Genomic DNA, 22,969 nt, shown 5'->3' on the forward strand with positions numbered 1-22,969 from the left:
TACATAGAGTTCATCTAATAAATATTGATCAATTTATTGTATACATACACTGATATGCTATATTCGTATCTGTATATACTGGAACTGTCTGTATATCATTGCTATGACAACTTAAGTATGACATTTTAGCTGAACAAACTGGTAAGCATAGTATCTGATAAAATCTAAATGGACATTATCGTAATTTTCGTGCAAATACGTAGAGGTAAAGACAAAAGAGGTCATTTTTCTGTTAGGTATTTTTATCCAAAATGTTACCGTGAACCTGCACTGTTACTTGTGATTATTGCAATCATCTTAAACCATGTACTACAAATCATATGTTGTCATTTTTGTTACACAGTTTGGCATACACATCACAAAGATGCCTAATACGCTATAACTCCTAAAACATCTCACATGATTATTATGTTTTGCTGCCTTTGCATGAAGCTAGTTAGTTACCCGTACAAAAAAAGCTAAGGCAAAAACTCCACCAAAATTTGACCACTCCTTTTCCGTCTAACTAACCAAATTATATATAACCACGTTCAGTTTGTTCAGATCAAATCAAATTAAATCAAATCCGATCCCCAAAGTGATTAATTGATCATTAACCATGGTGAACGCCCCTAACTCACAACAGTCATCAAATAAGCCACCCCTTAGTGGACCCTTGCTCGGCACATCTGTACCCCGGAGTACAGGGTCAGTCCACAAGACCTTATCCGGTGCAGCAAACCTCGCTAACCTTTTGCCCACAGGCACGGTCCTTGCATTCCAAGCCCTGATCTCTCCCTTCTCACACAATGGCTTATGCCATGCTGTCAACAAATACCTCACCATCTCTTTGATCGCGGTGTTTTCCCTCATTTGCTTCCTGTCCTCTTTCACTGACAGCTTCATTGGCCCTGACAGTAAGCTGTACTATGGAATTGCTACTCATAACGGTATCTACATTTTCAATGGGATGAAATGGGAAGATGAGGAGAGGAGAAATGGTAGAGAAGCTAAAGACTTAAGCAAGTACAGGATTAGGTTCATAGACTTTGTTCATGCATTTGTTTCATTGGCTGTGTTCTTGGTGTTTGCCTTCAGTGACTTTCATGTGTTGAAGTGTTTTATTGGGAATCCTACAGAAAAAGATTGGGTCAATTCATTGCTTCAAAATTTGCCCCTTGGAATCGGAGCTTTGTCGAGCTTCTTGTTCGTTCTGTTTCCTACTAATCGACGAGGGATAGGATATTCAGACAAGGCTGCTAATTAGCTTAAGCTTATTATTCTTAAATATGTTCCCCTGAAGTTCTCTGTGAAATGGTTGTACAATGCAATTATACATAAGGAATTTTATACAAATGATCTAATTGATATTCATTCTATTTACTTGAACTAATTTTCATTAAATTGTTCTTAAGCAATATGATGTAATCTAATACATACTAACTCAGTAACTCCCTTTTCAAGATAATGGTCATGGTGGTACAAGCAATACCTATTTATGAACAAAAAAAGAGATACTTCGTATAAATTACTGTAAGTGTAAATTTTAGCCTTTTTAACAGGGCTATGAATCTCATCATCCTACAAATAATTTGAGATATGTGAGATGGTTTCGAGTGTCCCAAATTTACAATCCAATTAGCTGCTCGTTTTGGCTCTCAATAGACCTTGTTCGTTAAACATGTATATTAATTTATGACATTATTAAATTTTGGATATATTTTCTCATTTCATGTTAATTGCAACATGTGTTTAAAACAAATATATTCCAGTACAATAGCTGCAGCCTTGCAGGGATGCAGGCTACGGAGTATTACACTATTACTTAAATTTTGTCACTTTATAGTGATAAAAGTTTTCCTCTGCAACCTTATTCCAAAAACCACCACCACCAGCTCCACCGTACCGCCATACAATCACAACCCTGCCTGAACCACACCATATTCTTGCAGTCTAGGGACTGGCAGACCGGTTCTTTTCGAGTTCACTCAAGAGACTTTCCTTTAACGCGGCCTTAACCTCCCTCTAATGGCCTCTTCTCCTTACCAATGAAACACAGAGTTCGAAAAGGGGTATGTAAGTACATGGTGGCTAAACAACCGAATAAGATTGGTATATTGTTATTTCTAGACTCCAGACTCCTAGGATGATCAAAGTTCAATTTTCAAACAGATAGATAGGATGCTTCTTCATTCTATCTAATGTAGCCGATCGATCCACCTCACTCTCCCACTTTTGCATGATTCCAAAGCAGGAGCTCTGGAGCTGCTGCAATAGCAATCAAGCAAGGGCCTGTTCTTGCCGTTTCGGAGTTTTTGGTACGAGGGATAGGGATAAGAAGGATATGCGGGTGTGATAGGATAGGAAATTGGTGAGTAAGATAATGTCCATAATGATAATATAAGTGTTTTACTTCATAACTTATTTGATTTGAACCTAGTTTTAAACTCGTGCAATAACACGGATTGTATATGAAGTACTATGTACTCTATGTTAGATTTTTGAATTTTTTTTTTATTGATTTTTAAAACACATAATTTAAGTTTATAAGGTTAATTTACAGAATTTGTAAATCAATCACATTTTTGTGGTTTTTTTACAATGAAATAACAAAGTTATCCCTCATTTATTAAATAATGAAATGAAAACTACTCTAGTTTTGTTTATCTGAGGGTATAATTGTCTTTTCAAGTAGCAGTGGAGGGTATATGCGTCTTTTCATGTATTAGTTGAGGGGTACATGTGTAATTTTCTTACCAAACAGTAAAAGCAAAAAACAAACAGTAATTGGACAGCTCACCAAAAGTACTGAATAAATGACCCTGCTTTTTCAGTATATTTACAAAAATGCCATCAGATTAACAAAAATTCGTTTATCTGGCAGATCAACTTGTATTTTCCCCTAGTTTTATTAGCTGGAATAACAAAATTACCCTGAATTTCCAGTTTTGTTAGCTGGAATAACAAAAATACAGTGGATGCCTCTCTTTTAAAAATTTCATCATTTTTTAGTTTTAGAACTTTTAAATGTTGTACTTTTTTGTGTCAAAAAAAGAGAGCCACAAGGGCAAAATGAATATCGATCCAGAAACAGAAGGGAAGCCCTAAACCCCTAACCACTTGAAATATCCCTCACTCTCATAGTCTCAAATTACTTATAAACTACAAACATAAAAGGATACTTAATTTCTATATATTAAAAGGAATTATTACTCACCAATTGTTCTATTCACCTCTTTTTTCTTGACTTAAATTTTTTTGTACTAAATTAAATATTTTTTTCGAAATTTAAATTGTCTTTATTGATTATCTATTACTCCGTATATTTGTTCTCTAAAGTTAGAACATAACTTTTCACTTGAGATTAACGTGCATATAAAGTTAATGTTTAGTCAAATCTGACAATTAAATCAAATCAGATAAAATCAAATTAGATTAAATATGTTCAAAACGCATCATCGGATCAGATAAGCAAAGATACATACGCCGTATATATATATTGATTCATATGAGCCACAAGGGCGGGTACAACGGGGGGCGGGGGAAATTCCAACATATGCTGGGGGCAAGGATCGATCTCGTAACCTCGAGGTTACGAGATGGGAGTGTTACCATCAATCCAACTCCACATCCTTACATACGCCGTATATATTCTTATATGCATTACTCCGTTTAATGATTAAAGTTTTTGTCCGTTTAATGAAATATTCAAACCAAGAACTAATCAAGAAAATTGATGGAGTAAATGATTGGAGCATGTCTTGATAAAATACACTGAAAACAAGGAATATATTGCTTGATGGCCGCTCTTTTTAATTTTTATTATTACGTCCAAACAAACAATTCAATTGGGTTAAGATTTGGATTTTGCATTTGTTAAATATTCTGATAAGCTTCCCAAATATTATCTATACTTAGTATTTAAAAACACAAACCAAAATTGACACATGTCATCATTCTTTCTCACCTTTCTTTATTCATTCTCCCTCCTTATGTTTTCAAAGAAATTCCCTCTTCATCTCCCTCTTTATTTTTCAACAACTTTTATATTTTGTAATCTTTATTTTAATTCAATAACAAATTAAATTTTCTAAACCTTCTCCTCTTCTCATTATTCCATCTATCAATTCAATTTATTCACATTCATAATTCATTTCTTTAATTTGACCCCTTATCTTCCCCCTCTTCTTATATAAATACAAATTTTCAATAAAGATTTTTTCACACTCATTAAGTTTCAAAAACTAAAAAATTAGAGAAACATCTCTCAAAATTCTATGTGAAATTTCTACAACAATGAGGATGATGATTGAAAAGGGAAATATTGAGGTGGCAAGAATACTATGGAAATTCCATGGGATGACATTGTTTGCGTGTCATGGGGCTTTAATTTTGAAGATATTAAGCGCAATATAAGAAACATATATTGGTAAAGACTAAAGAAGAATATCATGCCTTCACATTTGATGTAAAAATTGTAAAATTATAATAAGTGTTTGGTATTTACAAAGTAGTTTTTTATACAAATTGTTGATTAATATATCATGCAATAGAGATATGATTTTACGATTTTAAGCCATTTTTTCTACAACTATATATTAGTCTATTACCACTAATTTATAAAATATTATAATATGTCAAAAGACGATAAAATAATTCATTCAAATAATTTGTAAAGGGTTTTTTTTTGTGACAAGATAATTTGTAAAGTTTCAAATAAATTTATAACTTAAGCATAACTCGTGCGTAGAACGAGTCCAAAAGCTAGTTTATTCTAGCATCTCTTGCCATACTCCAAATAACAATGTAACATTACTTTAAATTATATTGTGTAACGTAGAAAATCTTAGTTTATAGTATCAAAAATGATTAAATTCGTCATCATATTCGTAATATATTAGCAAGTCAAAGGATTTAGTCTAGTCTTTATGAATGGAAGTTTGTCCTCATTACACGGGTTATGAAGTATATATGAACTTTCTTCGTAGTTGAGGAAACATTCGAATATAGACCCATACACCGATACACGTAATGACGTGAAGTATGATTGTATGAAGGATGTTGATACAAAGGATCTAGATGGTCCACTTTCATTCACCTTAAACTTATTTTAAATTAAAGTCGGGGTTCGTCTCTGCATCTTATAAAATAATTGAGTTCAAGTTGGAGTATTTAATTCGGGTTCAAATTTGACTAGGTGAGGCTTCAGATCATATTCAAGTCGGGTCATGTCATATCAATATAGCCTCCGATTTGTGTTTATTAGCTTCCAATTCGGATCGGGTCAATTTCTGGCTTAGGTTATGTCGAATTGTTTAGCTATACAAGTGCAAGTTGGGTTTGAATCGAGTCAATTTTAAGCTTATTTTATTTTTGAGTTTTCGACTTCAAGTTGTGTCATATCATGCTTGAAGATACAATATAAATCCTCTTTGGGAATGAAGATCCAATAGAGGGCTCTTAACCAGTGGCTTGACAATACCCAGTTATGAACGGCCCAACAAACCTGGGCTCTAACACCATGATAAATTTCGAAACAATATGAAATGGGCTTGGGCAACCCGAACAAGGAAGAAGAGAGTTTGCTCCACAAACAAGGCTTTGGAGCTTCCATACTAAAACCAATTGGCGATAGTAGGAGGTACTCCTCTACCTTATATAGTGAAATCATCTCTCCTCTTTCTCCAATGTGGGACACTCATAAGTGGTATAAATTGGGTTCCAACATTATCACTAATACTTTTCTCTATAAACTTCTTTTTTTTTTTTTTTTTTTTTTTTTTTTTTTGAAGACCTATAAACTTCTTATTCATAACCCTTAAAGCTATGTATAACATTATAATAAGTGTTAAAAAGAGGGACATTTATTTTTTTAAAATAAAAGAAGAACGTTAAAAAGTGGAATATCATTTTGGGATAAAGGGAGTAGTACTCTTTCCGTTCCTGAAATTTAATTTAAAATGCATTCTTGCAGCCTCCAATATGCATCTACTTTATGCTTCAACCCTGTTGATATTTTGGCTATTCATAAGTGAAACATATAAAAAAATTGACACATAGAAAACTCACATTAAAGCGAATCTGATAAGATTTCATGTGCTAAATTATTTCTTTTGCCTGAATAATAATCACAAAATATGGTCAAAGTAATTTTAGTTTAGAGTCAAACTAATGTATTAACAAGTTTGACTAATTTATTAATCAAGAAACGAAGGCCGGAAGGTAATATCTTTTTAATTTAATTTGTGTTAAGATCAAAATCTATTCCTTCTTATCCGGTGATCTAATTAATCTCATTTTTTATTACGGAATATTGAAATGTAACATACTACTGATATTAAAGTTATAATCGTATAAGTGAGAGTTGTTACTCCCAAAGTCTCAATATATTACTATCATCACTTTGGATTAATTCGAGAACATGACGAGCATCATACTTATGCATTACTCCGTACATATCTAATTGCCCGAACTCTATACTAAAGGATACAAGCAAGCATTTCACAACAAGTTGGCAAATAAATTTGCTGTATTTGAGTACTCCGTACTAACTTAAATGACATGATCTGATCTACAATTCTACATCAAATGTCCACCATTCGTATTAACACATACTCTTATTCAAATGGATAAATAGATAACGCATACTTGGATGTTGGACACAACTACACAAGCAGCACATTATTAACGTGCCTTCACTAAGACAAAATGTACTGAATCTGAAAAATTGTTAGACATCAACCAGCCAATCAGATTCTTTTTTACACAGTACACAATACAATACACCGTATAATTCCATTAAAAAAATACTGTACATTGTACAAATACATGCTATAATTAATCGTTTATTTGCAGTCCCCGTAATCCACCAATGGAATTGGAAAACCCACTAATGGGATTTTGCTCCATCTTGGACCATCTATTCTTCATATACACTTCGTATTAAATAATCGTATTCCCCAAAAAATAATGTACTTGTAGTGTTGAAATTTTGAAATTTGTGACAAAATTAATACTCCATCTACTAGTACTCAAATACAGAGTATTTTCCAAGTTTCTATTTAAATTCGTTCATTCTTATATGTGGCTAGTCACACCATTAGTTGATGATGTGATCACTTTACATATAAACATTTAATTAAACATCTGGAGTTATAACGATGATCAATTTACCTTGAAGAATTACAGGTTAAAGCCATGGAAAAATGGGGTTACTTTTATAAAGAAGTATATAGATAGTCAAGACAAAATGAAGGGGTTGCTCGAATTAAGAATTAAGATTGCATTGTTTTTAAGTATTTGGTGTTACTTGTATAATACAACGGGGTTACTTTAATTGACAAAATTAGATTATCTTCTTAAATAATCAAAGTTGCTCATATAATAAATAAAGGCTTTTCTCAATCTTTAAAACATAATCTAATTATTTGTCTTATTTTAACTTATTATAGAAAAACTAAATTCATTTTAGGTAAAACTAAATAAAATAAAATAAGAACAATTAAATAATGTAAATAAAATAAATTATTTTTTTTATGCAAAAATTAAAATTAATTAAAATGATGTAAAATGTGTGTATTAAAACTTATTCACACCTTACAATTTCCAAACTTAACAATGTGTTCTCCCTCGAACTTAATTAATTAATTATTACTACCTGCGTCCCTGAAAGAACGACCCTATTTTTATATTAGATTTAATAAGCTCTAAAGCTAACTTTTATATTACGGAAAATGAAACACATCCTTATCTGATAAGGGTGTATTCTATTCACCTGATTTTTTACTTATTTGATCTTATCTAAACTTATTATACCTTATTAAAAATAGTGAAAATAAGTTGAACACAACATACCCATATTAATAAGTTAAAATAAGTTAAACTAAAAACATTTGATTTTTTTTGGCTTGTTTAAGGTGTATTGGATCATATTGAGATATAAATGTTTATTGAGATATGATATGAGTATATGACTATATGAGATATTTTTTGTGGAAAGATGTGATTGATTGTAATGGATTTAGGAAATTAACATATTTAGGAATTAGGGTTAAATATTTCTAAAGTTTGTATATATTGTAATGGAGCCGAATATTATGAATAATGAGAAGAAAATAATGAGAAGTACACAAAGAATTATTATTGAGAGAACAATTTAACATGGTATCATGTTAAATTAATCTTAAGGTCTCTGTCAAAAAAATAAATAAATAAAATAAAAATAAAAATAAAAATAAAAATCTTAAGGTCTCAATAACAATATGGCATTAAATTTATTCTAGAAAAATGTATAAAGTTAGTAATTTATGACAAAAACACACGCAAATTGGTGTAATTAGTGTGTTTTTGTCATGATTTTCTAAATTTAAACAATTTTCTAGGTAAATTAAATGCTTATATGTAGCCCTAACAGTGGCGGATCCATATGGGTGTTTTTTAAGGTAGTTTAATCACTTTAATGTATGTAATTATGTATTATTTGAAATGTAATTCGTTTGGCAGACCTAAAATTACGTACATAGCCTTATTATAAAAATAATTAATTGTACCTCAACTTAACACTTTTACCCTAAACAAAAAATTTAACCATTCTCTTTAGTATTCACCGGTGTCACACATTTTGGCCCTTATTACTCCGTAATCCTTTTTTTCACCTTAAATTCAAAGCAAACCTCGTAAAATTATACAGAGATAAAAATACAGTATTCCAGTTGGTATTACAAACAAATTGGTGTGAGAATGGCTCATTTATCAATCTTTATTACATGTTTTATGAGTTATTAGTCTCAAAACAACCTTTTTTCGCCCGGAAATTAAAATTTCCGAGATGTTAACCATGGTTCTTAATACCCTCCGGGAGTCCAATTGAGTGGGTGGAACCATCCAATATGCGTTTAAACAGTCAACTTACCCGTTCCAAACTTGCACCGATATCGTGACCACAAGCCTACCACGGACATTTAAGGCAACATATAAGGGTCATATATGGTTCCAAACGTCATTATATGACCCTAATAAAGAGTTCGAAGTATTTTTTTATCTTATCTTGTGTAATGTACGTACGACATGAAATGGGGGTACGAAATGAATTTCGATAAAAAAAAATTTACAAAATAATATAAATTGCAATAATTTTTTCCTAACTAAATTTTGAATTAATAAATCATATTACTTTGTATTACTAATGGCGTGTACAATACATCCCATCCTTCGACGATAAGTCTTATTATTGAGTAACTAAATATGCTTGGGAAAGAAAAAAAAAAGATATTATCTAAGAGACCTGTCATCTGGAACAACAGGTCTCTTTTATTGAAAATACTAATCTCCCGCTGGAGAAATTAAAATTATCACCAATATAATATATTTAAAACATAGCTCTTTTTTTGAATGTAAACCCCACGCTAAGGACTCCTGGATTTGGAGAAAAATTTTACAAGTTAGCCCTCTTCTTCTTAAGGGGCTGAGATGGAAAGTTGGTTCGGGCTCTAATATTCTTTTTTGGCTAGATAATTGGTGTTCTTCTACGAATTTAATTACTTTATTAGATTTAAATATTTCTGATATTCAAAATCTAGACCTTACAGTTGATCAATTTATTACTGAAGATCATTCTTGGGATATTGCAGCTCTATCTTTAGTGGTACCTCCTCACATAGTTCAGACCATTAAAGGTATTCCTTTGCTAGTTAATGATACTTTTGATGAACCCTGTTGGGGTTTTTCTGGTAATGGAGAGTTTACGGTAAAGTCAGCAACCTGGTTAGCTCATAACTTTAATTCTCCTGCAAAATGGGAATTTTCTTGGATTTGGAAACTTGATATTGCTCCAAAACTAAAGGTATTTATTTGGCAACTGCTACTTAATGGTCTTCCAACTAGAAATAATTTGATTTACCGTAATATTAATGTCCCTCATATTTGCCCCTTTTGTAATTCACATGCTGAAACACAGGATCATCTGTTTCTAAATTGTCCATTTATTAGACAGTATTGGGATGCAGATATCGTTAGTCATTGGATGGGAACTCAAGTTAATACCCCGAATCTCCTTACTCTTTTTCGGGACATTCGTCATAATGTTAACCTTCCTGTAAAAAAGATTATTGTTTCTTTATGGAGTATATGAAAAGGTCGTAATGCTCTTATTTTTAGTCATATCCCCTCTACTATTATGAGTATTTATTCTAGAGCTTTCAAAATATTTACAGAATGGAATATTCGTTCTCATCTTGATTCTTTTAATGACATTGTTCCCAAAACCCATTCTCCTCTTTACCATAAAACCATCCAAGTAGCTTGGTCCCCTCTTGCCCCTGGTGTTTTCAAAATTAATTTTGATGGTTCTGTTTGTAATAACTTTGGGTCAGCCGGAGTTGTTATTAGAGATTATACAGGAAATAATGTTGTTAGTCATGCTTACAATCTTGGTACCTCGACTCCTATTATTGCAGAAGCTACAGCTCTGCATAACAGTCTTCTCTTAGCTATTGAACATAATATACGAAAACTTTTTATTGAAGGTGATAACCTTTAAATTATAAATATTTTGCTGGATAAAGCACGCTGTCCTTGGAAAATTCAATTGCTAATGAATGACATTAAGAAGTTGTTAGCTCACTTTGAGGTTGTTTCTATTTGCCATGTGTATCGAGAAGCTAATCGTGCAGCAGATTATTATGTTGCAACTATAGGTCATCAAATTTCAGGCTATGTAAACATTGACCCTAATGTAGATGCTAATTTTTCTTATTTTATTTCTTTAGATAAGTTAGGGTATAGTCTTGAGAGAAGACTTACCTAACTTTTGTATTTTTCTTATCAAAAAAAAAAAAAAAAATTAAAAAAAATTAAAATTATCACCAAAGAGGCTAAGAGACCTGTTTTTTAAGTAGGCGGTCTCTTTGATGTTACACAAAAAGGCGGGCTGAATAAGTGAATAACTACCTACATAACAGAACCTAAGAGACCACCTCTTTGATAAAGGCGGTCTCTTTTCTTACCAGACTTTTTTTTTTTGGCAGAATGGGGGTACAACTGTAACTCTATGTACCCCCCTAGATCCGCCAGTGAGCCCTAAGGGCTATGTATAGCATTTTCCTAATAATATTTATTGTATTTCTCATTGTATTTTTTTTAATTATTCATTTCATTCATAATATTTGGCCACATTACAATGTACATGTATAGAGTTATAGATTATATATCTTAATTTGATAATTTCTTTAATCTATCACAATAAATCACATATACTTTTTCACAATAATATCTCATATGATCATATTACAATATACATTTATATCTCAATAGATCATAAACAATTAAACACATTCATTTCATTCACCAAAAGGATGAAACATGACAATGGTATTATCCTACTCGTATTTAGGGCTTTAGGCTATGAATAATTCTCATTATTTGATCTGATTTCAAATCCAAATTATTTCAATTGGATCTATTTTTTTTTATGTCGTTAGATTTTTATTAAAGAGTGCCTTTTAAGTACGAAATTTTCATAATTATTAGATTTAATAAATTTGAAGATAAGCCTCAGAAAAATAAAAAGATATGGAATATATATGGTCTATGCTAATTTAATATTTTCTAAAAAAAAAATTATTCGTTTACTACCTTCGTTCCCTTTTGATAGTCCCTTATTAGCAAATTTTAGTCCCAAAATGTTCACCCCATTTGTTTTTTCCTACCACCATTAATATTAATTTTTTTAGTAAAATTTCCTCCAATTTGCAACAATACTTGTGCAAATTTCCCATGTAAATTTTGTTTTCCCATGTACTTTTATTACTTTATCTCTCTACGTTTTTGTATACCCAATGTCAATTTACTTTTTCAATGTACTTTTACTATTCATATTTGTGTTTATTAATTCCCGTGAAAAATGCACATAAGGGATTATCAAAAGGGGATGGAGGGAGTAAATAAGTTGAACGTAATATAACCTTAGATAAGTTATATACCACATAAAATCTTTTTTAAATGACAAATAAAATTAAATTGATTGAGAGCATAGCAAAATCAGCAAAAGAAAACGGAGTTATTTTAATTTCACGAGATTAAAATGGTCACAAAAAAAAAAAAACGATTAAAATGGTCAAAACAAAACTGAATGTCCGATTATTTCAATAAATATCCACTTTAATTTGATGATAAGTCTCAACTCTCAAGGATTCTCAAAGGATAAAACAAGTACACACCTACGGATGATAATTCACAGTACACAAAGTACAATTTCCCAATTTAGTCAAACTTATGATGCCAAAAAATGCCCATAACTATTTTGAGTACTCCGTACTTATTTTTTATCTAATTTAATGTATTTATTTATCACTCATAGTGAAAATTTTAGTTACTTTTTCTTTTACATATTTGTTTATTTATTTAATTATTTTTATTCAATGTGATTTTTTTTTTTTTTTTTTTTTTTACATATTCCGTATATTCTTCCTTTGCTAGAGGATTAGTTCATGTAGCTGTGCTTGAGCTGTCTACACTAGTAACATTACCATAAATTTCGTTTGCATTAAATTTAATTTTTAATTTTTACGTTTCATTGTTTCAATATAACTTGCTTATTCCCAAAAATCACCTTAAAATCAACCAAAAATTAATCCCCATAAAAAAAACACAGATTTTGAAACTTTCATATTTTTTTTTTCCTTTTCTAACGGCTTCTTTTCTACACAGTTTTTAGACTTGTGTTCTCACCTTGAAGATAGCAAATTTGAGCTTACCCATATCAAAATCATCCTCATCTATATTTCTCACACCCCACCCAAAATACGATAATTCTTATGTGAAATAGATTTACAAATTATTTAAGTGAAACCAAAAATCAGAAAGCTAATTTCCTTCCTTTAAATAATATATCCCGTGTATTAGAATAAGTTATTGTAAGTCCGTCTGGTGACAAAACAGAACGAGAAAGTACAGAGGGACCCACGTAGGATCACCTTCACTACCAGCTCATATCCCCCATCTACTTCCATCTTATTTCCTTCGTATTTATAGCAACCACACCCTTCCCAAAATAAATAAAAAAATTACCTGAAAAAAAACGAACATTTCCCAATTCAAAATAAAAGAAAAAATAAATAGACGAGATTAATTTTTTTTAAAAAAAAATTTAAGAGAGAGAAAAAATAAAGTCACAAAATATAAGAGATGACGAGCATTTGCAGGAATAATAGTGTGAACTCATTCTTTGGCCTTCCTCCTCCTTCCTTGGAGGAAGACCACTTCTCTCAAGCATTTCATCAAACACTTGGTGGTTGTTCTTCTCTTCATCCACCATCCCAAACACCGCGTTGTTTCACCCTTTCCGTCGATAATCACAATCATCCCCTTAAACCCGTCGAACTCCTCCCCATAACTCCGGCGGTTTCCGCCGCCGGAGATAAGGGGAATTCCGCTCACATAGACCTGATGTCGTGTACGGAGAGTATCGGGTTCGAGAGTTCCGATGAGATGATATCGAGTTTCGACGATCTGGGTCGGAATAGCTGTAGGAATTACGACGGAGAATCGTCGTCTTCTTCGTCTTCATCGGAAGGATGTTTTCCGAGGAGGAGAGAGAGAGGGGTGGGGAAGAGGTGGGAGGAGAGGAAGTTTCCGCCGCCATTAACGTCGTTGAGTGAAAACGGTCGGAGAAATTTCGTGTTGAAATCGGTGAGAAATGAAGGGAGATTGGAGATTATTGGTGTTATGATTGAACATCCAGAGATTCTTTGCGCAACGCGTGATAATGGACGATTGAGGATGCATCTTGTGAAAAGCGCCGGTGTTTCCGATGACGAGGAAGATTACGGTGATGATGCTGAAGAGGTGGAAAATGAAGAAGATAAGACGAATGAATTGTCGGATGACGAAGCTGAGACGGTGGCGGAGGAGGAGGAGAGGGAGTTGAGGAGGGTGCCGGCAACGGCGGCTGCGGGAGGAATTCGACGGTGTTATCAGCAACGGGTGATGCATCATGTGTGGGGTCCACAACAGCATAGATGTGTGACAACCATTTGATTGTTGTTGTTGTTGTTGGGGTGTTGCAGGATTTAGATCAGAAGTAAGGGGATTTTTGTTTTTGTTATTGGTTTTGTTTTTTATTTTGTTTTAATTTTTACCCTAAAAAAATTATCGGGTGGTGGATGGTGGTGGAGCCTGAAGAGGTACAAGGCGGGAGTGGATGACGCGTTTTTGACTGCTTGTTTTGGCGGTTAATGTCTGGTGCTTTCAACGGTCGAATTTTCGCTCTAGTTGTCTATGACAATTTTTTTTTACTCCCTTCTGTTTGGACGGTGACTTTTGGGTGGAAAGATTGCTATGTTACTATGTTAGGGCTGCATTTACATGGTGTTGTTACATAGCATTAATAACAAGAAGAATACATGACTTTTTTATTTTTTTTTTATATTTTTGTGTGTGTTTTAGTTCGTGTAGTTTATCTAGACATTAAACTCGTATATCGTTCATGAAGACAGGATGTTAGAGAGGACTTAATTGAGTTTTGTAGAAGATGGTTAGCTAGAAAATCACAATTTCACAGTGTAGGTTATTGATTGTTTAGGGTTTAGGCAAAAACTCAACTAATTAGTTAAATGGCATGAGTATTACGAAGTATTTGCTTGCATTCTTGTTGCAGGATATGGAGTATAATCTCATTTGATTGCTCATGAAAATGAGAAATTGACATTGTGCAAATTGTGGGCTTAGTTAGGACTAATTTAAAATCCATCATCTCAATTAGTTATCTTTAGTCACCTTTTCTCTCTATTTCACTCCTCATGAATTGTGTTTTAATCCTACCCTAGTCTCTATCTTACTCACATTTACCTAATTTTTCTTTCAAAGCTATGAGGATAATTTTTCTATGTTGCATACTTGCATATTACTCCGTAGTTGGTAAATGACAAATCCCAACTACATTTTTTAATGTATTTTTTATTAATTACAATCAGATTATATCTACAATAACCTTATTTCTTCTAGAAGAATGAGTGAATGACCACATCATATTATTATAATTAGGTAAAAGACGAGGATTTTTATCATGGAGTAATTGAAAATAGATTCTTCATTGAATTAAAATAATATATGGAAATCAAGACATGTAATTATCTCATCTACATCAAGGTGCGTTTTATTCACTTGATTTTTACTTATCTAATCATATCTGAACTTTTTAGCCCATATATTAAAACTTATTTTAGTTATAAATTAAATTTGGGTAGCCTTGATTAGCCCTTATCACAACTTATCTGAACTTATTTTTCCTGAACTTATCTTATTTGAACTTATTAACCCTGATGTGAACTTATGTGAACTTATTTTTCTGAAATAAGTAAAAATTAGGTGAACAATACATGGCCTTAATCCTTATGCCTCTCTGTACGCCCCAAGAAAATATTAATAAAGTAAGATTAAATGATTTTAAATTGTTTTATTATTTAAAAAAAAAGTGATCAAAAGTCCCCTAATAAGAAAAGGTATAATAGCATATATGAAGTTCATTAGAATACGACAAACTACTCCTATTTCAAAATGATTGCACGTAAATTGAATTTAAATTTTGCCGGTTATTACTTTGATTATAATAATCAATTATTAATATAAAAAAAGAAGAATTTCCTCAAAAAAAAAAAAAATATAAAAAAAGAAGAAGAAGAAAAGAAAACGGGGAATGGTGCATTGTTAGTTTGTTACTGGTAAGTCATTAGAAAAATACAGTAGCTTGGCCTTTTTTATCATTCTCTTCTTTTATTGAATTCTTTCTCTATAATTTTATAACAATGATTAATGTGGGACTGATTAATAACGATATGCATCATTTTTTCAAGTTAGAGTATCTCCATTATTGCATCATAATAATGATATATATTATGTATGATAAGCTAAGTATTTGCATAATTAATTTGAAAGAGACCTAAGCTATAATATTGACCTTTTCAATGATACTTCTACAACCTTTTGCAATTCTTTATAGTTTATCTTATTTCATATAAAATAATTTTCTTTTTAAGTTACAAAGAGTAAGTCTTGTATGTGGCTAGCACACGGTATGACCACATTGGTTTATATTATAATTATATGTATGAGTAACCTCATTTTTTCATACGAGTAATTCCATGTTATTATGTTAACCATTAAAGTAACCCAAATTTATTAAACGAGCAGAATCAAGTAATTTAGAAATAAGTAACCCCATTTGTTTATTCGAGTAACTCTTTCACTTATTTACAAAAGTAACCCTTTAACCTCATTTTCTCATCATCGTAACCCACTATTACTTAATTAATAGTCTTATACTTTACATGTGATTATGTGAAGTGGCTACACCATATGGCTAGCCACATATAAGATAGACTTTGTATTTGGGCAATGTATATGTTAGAGTTAAAAATGTAGGGTATTTACTAAAATCAAATCGTTATAAACTAAAAGACGGAGGAATATATAAATATTTTATGGCTGATGAATATAATCAATTTTTTTTTTTTAAATGTATTTTCACATTTATCCGTGTCAAAGACTCATAGTTGTATGGTTGCTTTCTACTTCCATCATTTCCTTATGGGGGGACATGTTTGGTCAATATCTTCAACCCAATTAGACAATTATTTAATCAAATCAATCAGCCATGTGGGAAGAAAAATAAAAGTAAATAGACAAAGACAATTATATTTAATGAAGCCACATCATTACCTTTTCTACACGTCATTTTCCATAACTTTTTCAAGGAAGATACGGAATATAAGTTGAGAATATTAATACCAAAAAAAAAAAAAAAAAAAAAAAAAAAAAAAAAATCAAGTCATTATGAAGACAAACTAACCCTACAAATTTATCAAAAGTTAAATGCTACTTTGTATTAATCATTCAAATACTCCTGTCAAAAAAAAAAAAATTTCCAAATACTCTCTCCGTCTAAAAATGTACCACTATCGGTATCTCTAATTACGTATTAATAAAAAAATATAAAAAAGTACTATTATAATACTATATATTGAGACCAAATTCAAAGATAATTCATATGACTTCGATTTGTTTATTTATTATGATAATATTTAGTCAATTTTTCAAAGATGGAGTGGTGGACCAACTCAATCAAAAACTTAAGCTGATAGTCAAGGTCTAAAAATGTGTTTATGCTCTATCACGTCCTCTCACATGGGAGCCCGTTGGGCTTGAAATGTGGATGCAGTATAGGTCGTCATCCTCATATATACCCAGCGCGAAATAATCCACTTGGAAGTGAGCTGAGAGGGTGAATGAGATTTAAACTTGTGACCTTTGTGTCATGCTGCCTTTGATATCATAATGTTCAAGGACCAACTCAACCAAAATCGATTTTAAGGTGATGATTAAGGCCCAAGAATATGTTTTATACTCTATCATATATATATATATATGGGATGAATATGAGGAATGAACATCATAGCAGTATTGCTTCATTTGTTTCTCAATAAAAACTTTTTTGTTTTTTTTTTACATACATCTAGCTTGAAGAATATGAATTAAAAAAAAAAAAAGAATATAAAGATTATGAATTTGTTTGATTAGGTTTGGTTGATTTATTCCTACGTCGAGGCAGCATCGTTCGATCTGACTTCTCCTCTCTCCTAAACCCTAGCCTTTATTGTTGTTTTTTATAGGAGCTTTCACCGGTTTTATTAGCCGATAGAATGCCTCAAGCTTCTTTTTTTTCAAAGTTGTTATTAGGTTTATAGAAATGCTTCCTCCTTTTGGGAGGAACTTTTCTCCCTCAAAAGACAAGGGTTTTTCGACATCCTTTAAAAGACAAGTTTATCCCCTCTTTTCGGGGGAGAATTTCCTTAGGTTTGAATCTATGATATTAGATATAATAAATTGTCGTGAAATCATTTCGTTGGTTGAAAAATTATGCGAGATTGCAAGGGTTATCAAGCTTTCGAATACAGTCAGACGATCAGAAGGAAAACATCCCTTACGACTATAGAGGATCATTATATTGTCCCTCCAACAAGGTTGTATTTTCCAACGATATAAGCGAAAGATGTTCAAAACTACAAGATATACTCGACGATCGTAGCTTTTATGAAGAAATTTTTTATTTGATTCAGTATCCTATGTATTTTTTAAAGTCGAATCTCTTTTATAGATATCGTATGACTTTTTATTAATGACTTTTTTTACTATTAAAAAAAATAGATTAAAAAATAAAATAATAATACTTCTATTTTGTGATAAAATTTTAATTGGAATGAGATCGGTAATTATTCTAGATTAGATCTAGGGAGTATTTGTTTTAACATAGTTAATTAGTTGTTGAGTATTGACCCATCAAATCAAAATCTTGAAGGGCAACTTCAATGAATGAAATTTGCATGGATCATGATCGTAATTGCATGGTGACTATTAACTTGTTTGATAGCATTATAGCACAAGAAAAGATATGAACCAAACGTACTTAGTGGGAATTGGAAGTTAGAAAGGGATCTCCCACTTACCAAAATAGTGTTTGATTCTCATCCTTTGAAAATTTATCATATCAGTCGCCTTCACCTCCTTTTTTATGGGCCCTTTACTCCATAAAGAGGTGGGAAAATCTTGGTGGGATACCAACATGTAATATATCAATCAATATTAGTAAACTAGGCAAAACCGACCATACTACTATTCAAGATTGGTCAATATTTTGAACCACATTTGTATGACTTGTAATATATAATGGCATAAATACACTCTTATTAGCTTTAATATTATATAAATCTACCAGAACTATCACGTATAATCGCCAATATCAAATCTTAAGTTATATCTTAAGTTATTAGGTCAATGTGAAGTGATATATGCCCTTATCCAATTTGATGGTGGAGCCGTATGCATAGATAGTACACACAGCGCTGCACACTGTGAATCCAATGAATATCAAGCATAAAATCAAATTAAAGAACATGAATATTAAAATAACAAAATAAAATTCCAAGAATATAAACTCCAATGAACAAAACATCATTTTGGTTATAACTCTTATGTTCATTCATTGGCCAGAGTTGGGGTTCGTGTTCTTTGGTTTTAAATACTCCATCTGTTTCGGCATGATTGACATACTTGACTTTTTTTTTTTTCACTCAACTTCGACATTTCTTTTAATGTTTTTATATAAAATGAAAATAGAATGTGAATAAAGTCTAGATTTGAATCTTACGAATTCAGACCCAATCAAGATTCATGACACTTTTAATGTGCAAAATGTAGTAAGAGCTCCCACAATGGTGTAAAAAATAGGTCTTGGCTTGTAATTTATCGGTAGTTGTAGGCTTGTAGCTAGTAGCTTACCAATATAGAGCTATATAAGTTGTTGCTTTGGTAAAACTACATAGCTGATAGCTCTACAAAGTTGTGTAGTTTCACAAAGCCGAAATCATCTATTGTCCAATAAAACAAATAAATTGCATTTGATTATTTCTTTTACATGCATTACCTTTGTTTTAGAAAAATTGATGTCGTACCTTGTCATTGTGAAAGTTGTAGCTTAAATTGATATTGTTTGAGAATGTGGGAAGCCAAAGCTACATCCGTTTAAGATCTGTAGCTATCAATTGTGGTTGTGGATGCTCTAACTATTAAGTATAAATGGAAAATGGCAATTATTGCTAATTTGCCATCAATCCATACAGTCCTGTTGAATTGGGCCTGTGTGATACGAATTACCAAACCAAAAGGAATATTGGTACAAATCCATCAAAATTAAGTTCATCTCATACAACTATACAAGATTAACACCTTCCACTAGCACAAAATTTAAGCTAGCAAATATGTTGTGTACTACAAAATATTAAGCCACCAAATATTCACGGTTTATATCTACCATTGGCAACTATATTGACTATACATTTCAATGTATACATACCTACCGGAGACTCAAATCCATAAAATCTGTGTAGGTAACCTAAGCTTCTTTCACTAGGCTAGATCTAGCATTCAAAATCCATCCTGTCCTAGGACATAACAGCTTGAGACATTCGATCTGCAGCTCGACGATTGAATCACATAACGCGACATTATGAGAAAGTGAGACAACTAACTAGGATGACATCTACATAATTCATGATATACCTCTTTTCTCTTGTAAAGAGAGGAATATGTGACTCAAAGTTAAGGCAGCCGTTGTTAGCCCTTAGCTGGCCTAGTTGTGTCCTTAAGTTGCAGTAGACTACAATAGATTTCCCTTATATTTCAAACCATGGTGGCATGTATGGTACTTAGTGTTTAACTAAACACACAATACATTGAGCTTGCTACTCACATATTCATCACCTACACGACTGCACGCGCGAATTCGATGCATCACACTCCATAAAATTAGTCCCTACATTAAACGCAGGTACCAAAAATCTCTGTTCCAATTCAACAAAATGTAACATTCTAACCATTCTGTTTACATCTTCTTTCCCTTATCCATTTTCTCATACTAAATGTTTGGGTCAGCCCATTTGCCAAGAGTGTACTACAGTACTAGTGCTTGTAAACATTGGGTTTGGCCCAAATATTATCTTTTGTTGTACTTGTCTGGCCCAACTTTGGGATTTGTTGTACTTTTAACTTTTAAGAGAAGCATTGAGGGCCATGACGGGTATAAAATTAAGTCCTAAAATTAGTCACTAAAGACTTATTTTGATGATAAATTGTCAATGAGTGTATCCGGTGTATAATAATCGTATAAACATGTTCATGTATATCAATGGTTGTAATTAGACCATAAATTATATCAATGAATACCAATTGGTTGTTGGTGTAGTTGTGATTAATATTATACTTAGTAGGAAGGACCCGTGTTCGATCCCCACAACAACAATTGAGAGGGGACCGAAACCTAACAATCCAGAACTAATATTCGAATTTGAATTAGCCCAAAGGGTGAACTAGGTAGAACATAAAAAAAAAAAAAAAGTGCGCAAGTACATTACTAGTGTATAAGTAGGTACAAGTAGGATGCATCGATCTTTTCAAATTCAAGAGGAGAGCGCGGTAAAGTAATTGTAATAAACTAATACGAGTACAATATAGCTTAAAAACACAACGAATTAAGACTTGACATGTAAAGCGATTAACCATATTACTTTGATTATGTTAATATCACAAAATAAGCATAAAATACTCAATTGTTTAACTTAAGCTTCACCCATAAGACTTGAAAGAAAAAGTTGTATACCTTAATAGATATTGTAAATGGTAATACACTGAATATGAATGACTAATTGTGTTAAGATCACAATAATCCAATTCCAACCACGTGCATGGCAGCTTCGTTCTTTGTCTTCAGAAGACAAAATTACCGACATCTTAATCATATAATTAGTATAATGCACTGCACGTCACTTGATTAACACCCAAACTATTAATCTATTATTAATTCTAGATTTTTTGTGTTAATTAATTAACTATAATTAGCATGATCTTAGAAGGTTCACAATTAAATTAAGCGACTAAATACGAAGAGTAATGAAGAATTAGAGATGCAAGTCAACCATTGCATGCACCGCCGAATTTAATCATAATATGGTCTTAACTCGCATGCACGTAACGCTGTTGCCAACTGCCTTAATTGTACTACAAGGATACCAATTGTTCCTTTAAAAAGTGGCAAATATCATAATTTGTCAAATTTGTTACTGTAACGAATATATGCACTCAAGTACACGCTAAGAACATGAGTCATGCATGATGCATGGAGTTGTTATTAAGAAAAATAGTTACATCTCTTTATTAAAAAGGTAGGAAAAAGTTATAAGGTTAAAGGTTAAAAAACAAGCTACACTAAAAGTGGAGATTATGGTTGAATTTATAGTGTATCACATGGAAAATATGTGAACAATATAGCTATTCTAGTCTACATTTTGAAAAGGTGATTTTAAAGAATGTGAAAATGTTTACCTTTTAAGAGTGTTATTTGTCTAAGTTATGTTGTTATTGTTAAAGTCATCATTCTCTAAACTTACTACTTGTATATATGAGGATAACCTTAAAAAATAGGTTTCTATATGAATTAACTTTACTTTTGTACTAGTGTTTTGGCATAAAGAATGCTTTGAAAGCTAGGCAGCATAAAAGCTAATTGTCCATATATATATATTGTATGCATACACTCGTTACTTACAATATGATTGATGATGTATACTCCTAGAGGCAACCAACAATTTAATCTACTCGGCCATCCATGCATGGTTCTTTTTCGAAACAATTGAATTGAAGTTCAATATAAGAAATACTACGTACATTATTTATAAATCTGCTTATTATGAAATTCATCATATTAAAATAAGATAATTTTTAAAGAGGGAGAAAATATTCTACATCATAATACTCCTTAGCTTGATCACATATAACTTAAGGGAACCGTAAGATGTCAAACCAAGGTAAAATTACACATTAGATACTATATATACAACAAACATTTTTTATGAAGGACTATACAAAGCACATACATAAATGAATATATCCGAAAGGGGAATAAAAGAGGTAGTAAAACCACACACGGTTGTTTAACATGCATGTCAACAATTTTCTCCATATTAATTTTTAAGAAGTCAAAATTCCAACCTAAAAATCCTAGAATATACGCAATTTTTCATGTTTTTTCAATGTCAACCAAGTAAAAACACTTGATCAAAATTGCGTAATGTAAGCATAGAAGTAATGTGCACAACACAATACAAAGTAGAATGCATATATAGGTTGGAAAAGCAAGCATATTAGTTGTTGCTTTTGAATGGGGAAAGAATCGAACATGTTGAATATTGAAGCATGCTCACGGTGTGCGTACCACTAGTCCAGCACGATGAGCCACTAGTTTGTACAAATTTCCAATCACGTATGGTAACAACAGAAAACCTTATCTTAAAATTACAATTGACGCCACATCATCAATATTCCGAAATTAGTAGCATTACAAAAGCAATTAGCCGCCTCTAATATTCCCTTTTAGCTATCCTTTCCC

At 31.8% G+C, this 22,969-nt stretch overlaps 2 protein-coding genes across 2 annotated transcripts; both read left to right on the forward strand.

Moving 5' to 3' along the window:
• The first annotated feature begins 598 nt into the window (after positions 1-598).
• Positions 599-1,246, forward strand: LOC145603864 (protein DMP10-like). Its single transcript, XM_081659838.1, has one exon. The coding sequence runs from the start codon at positions 599-601 to the stop codon at positions 1,244-1,246; it is 648 nt and encodes a 215-aa protein (XP_081515964.1).
• Positions 1,247-13,054: 11,808 nt separating this feature from the next.
• Positions 13,055-14,704, forward strand: LOC145605499 (uncharacterized). The gene has a single exon (XM_081661561.1). The coding sequence runs from the start codon at positions 13,162-13,164 to the stop codon at positions 14,011-14,013; it is 852 nt and encodes a 283-aa protein (XP_081517687.1). The 5' UTR covers positions 13,055-13,161; the 3' UTR covers positions 14,014-14,704.
• The last annotated feature ends 8,265 nt before the right edge of the window (positions 14,705-22,969 follow it).

The sequence above is a fragment of the Chenopodium album genome, chromosome 22, assembly GCF_948465745.1.
Source record: "Chenopodium album chromosome 22, dcCheAlbu1.1, whole genome shotgun sequence".
NCBI classification, from domain to species: domain Eukaryota; kingdom Viridiplantae; phylum Streptophyta; class Magnoliopsida; order Caryophyllales; family Amaranthaceae; genus Chenopodium; species Chenopodium album.

Coding starts and splice junctions, on each gene's coding strand:
- LOC145605499 (XM_081661561.1), top strand. CDS start 13,162: ATGACGAGCATTTGCAGGAATAATAGTGTGAACTCATTCTTTGGCCTT.
- LOC145603864 (XM_081659838.1), top strand. CDS start 599: ATGGTGAACGCCCCTAACTCACAACAGTCATCAAATAAGCCACCCCTT.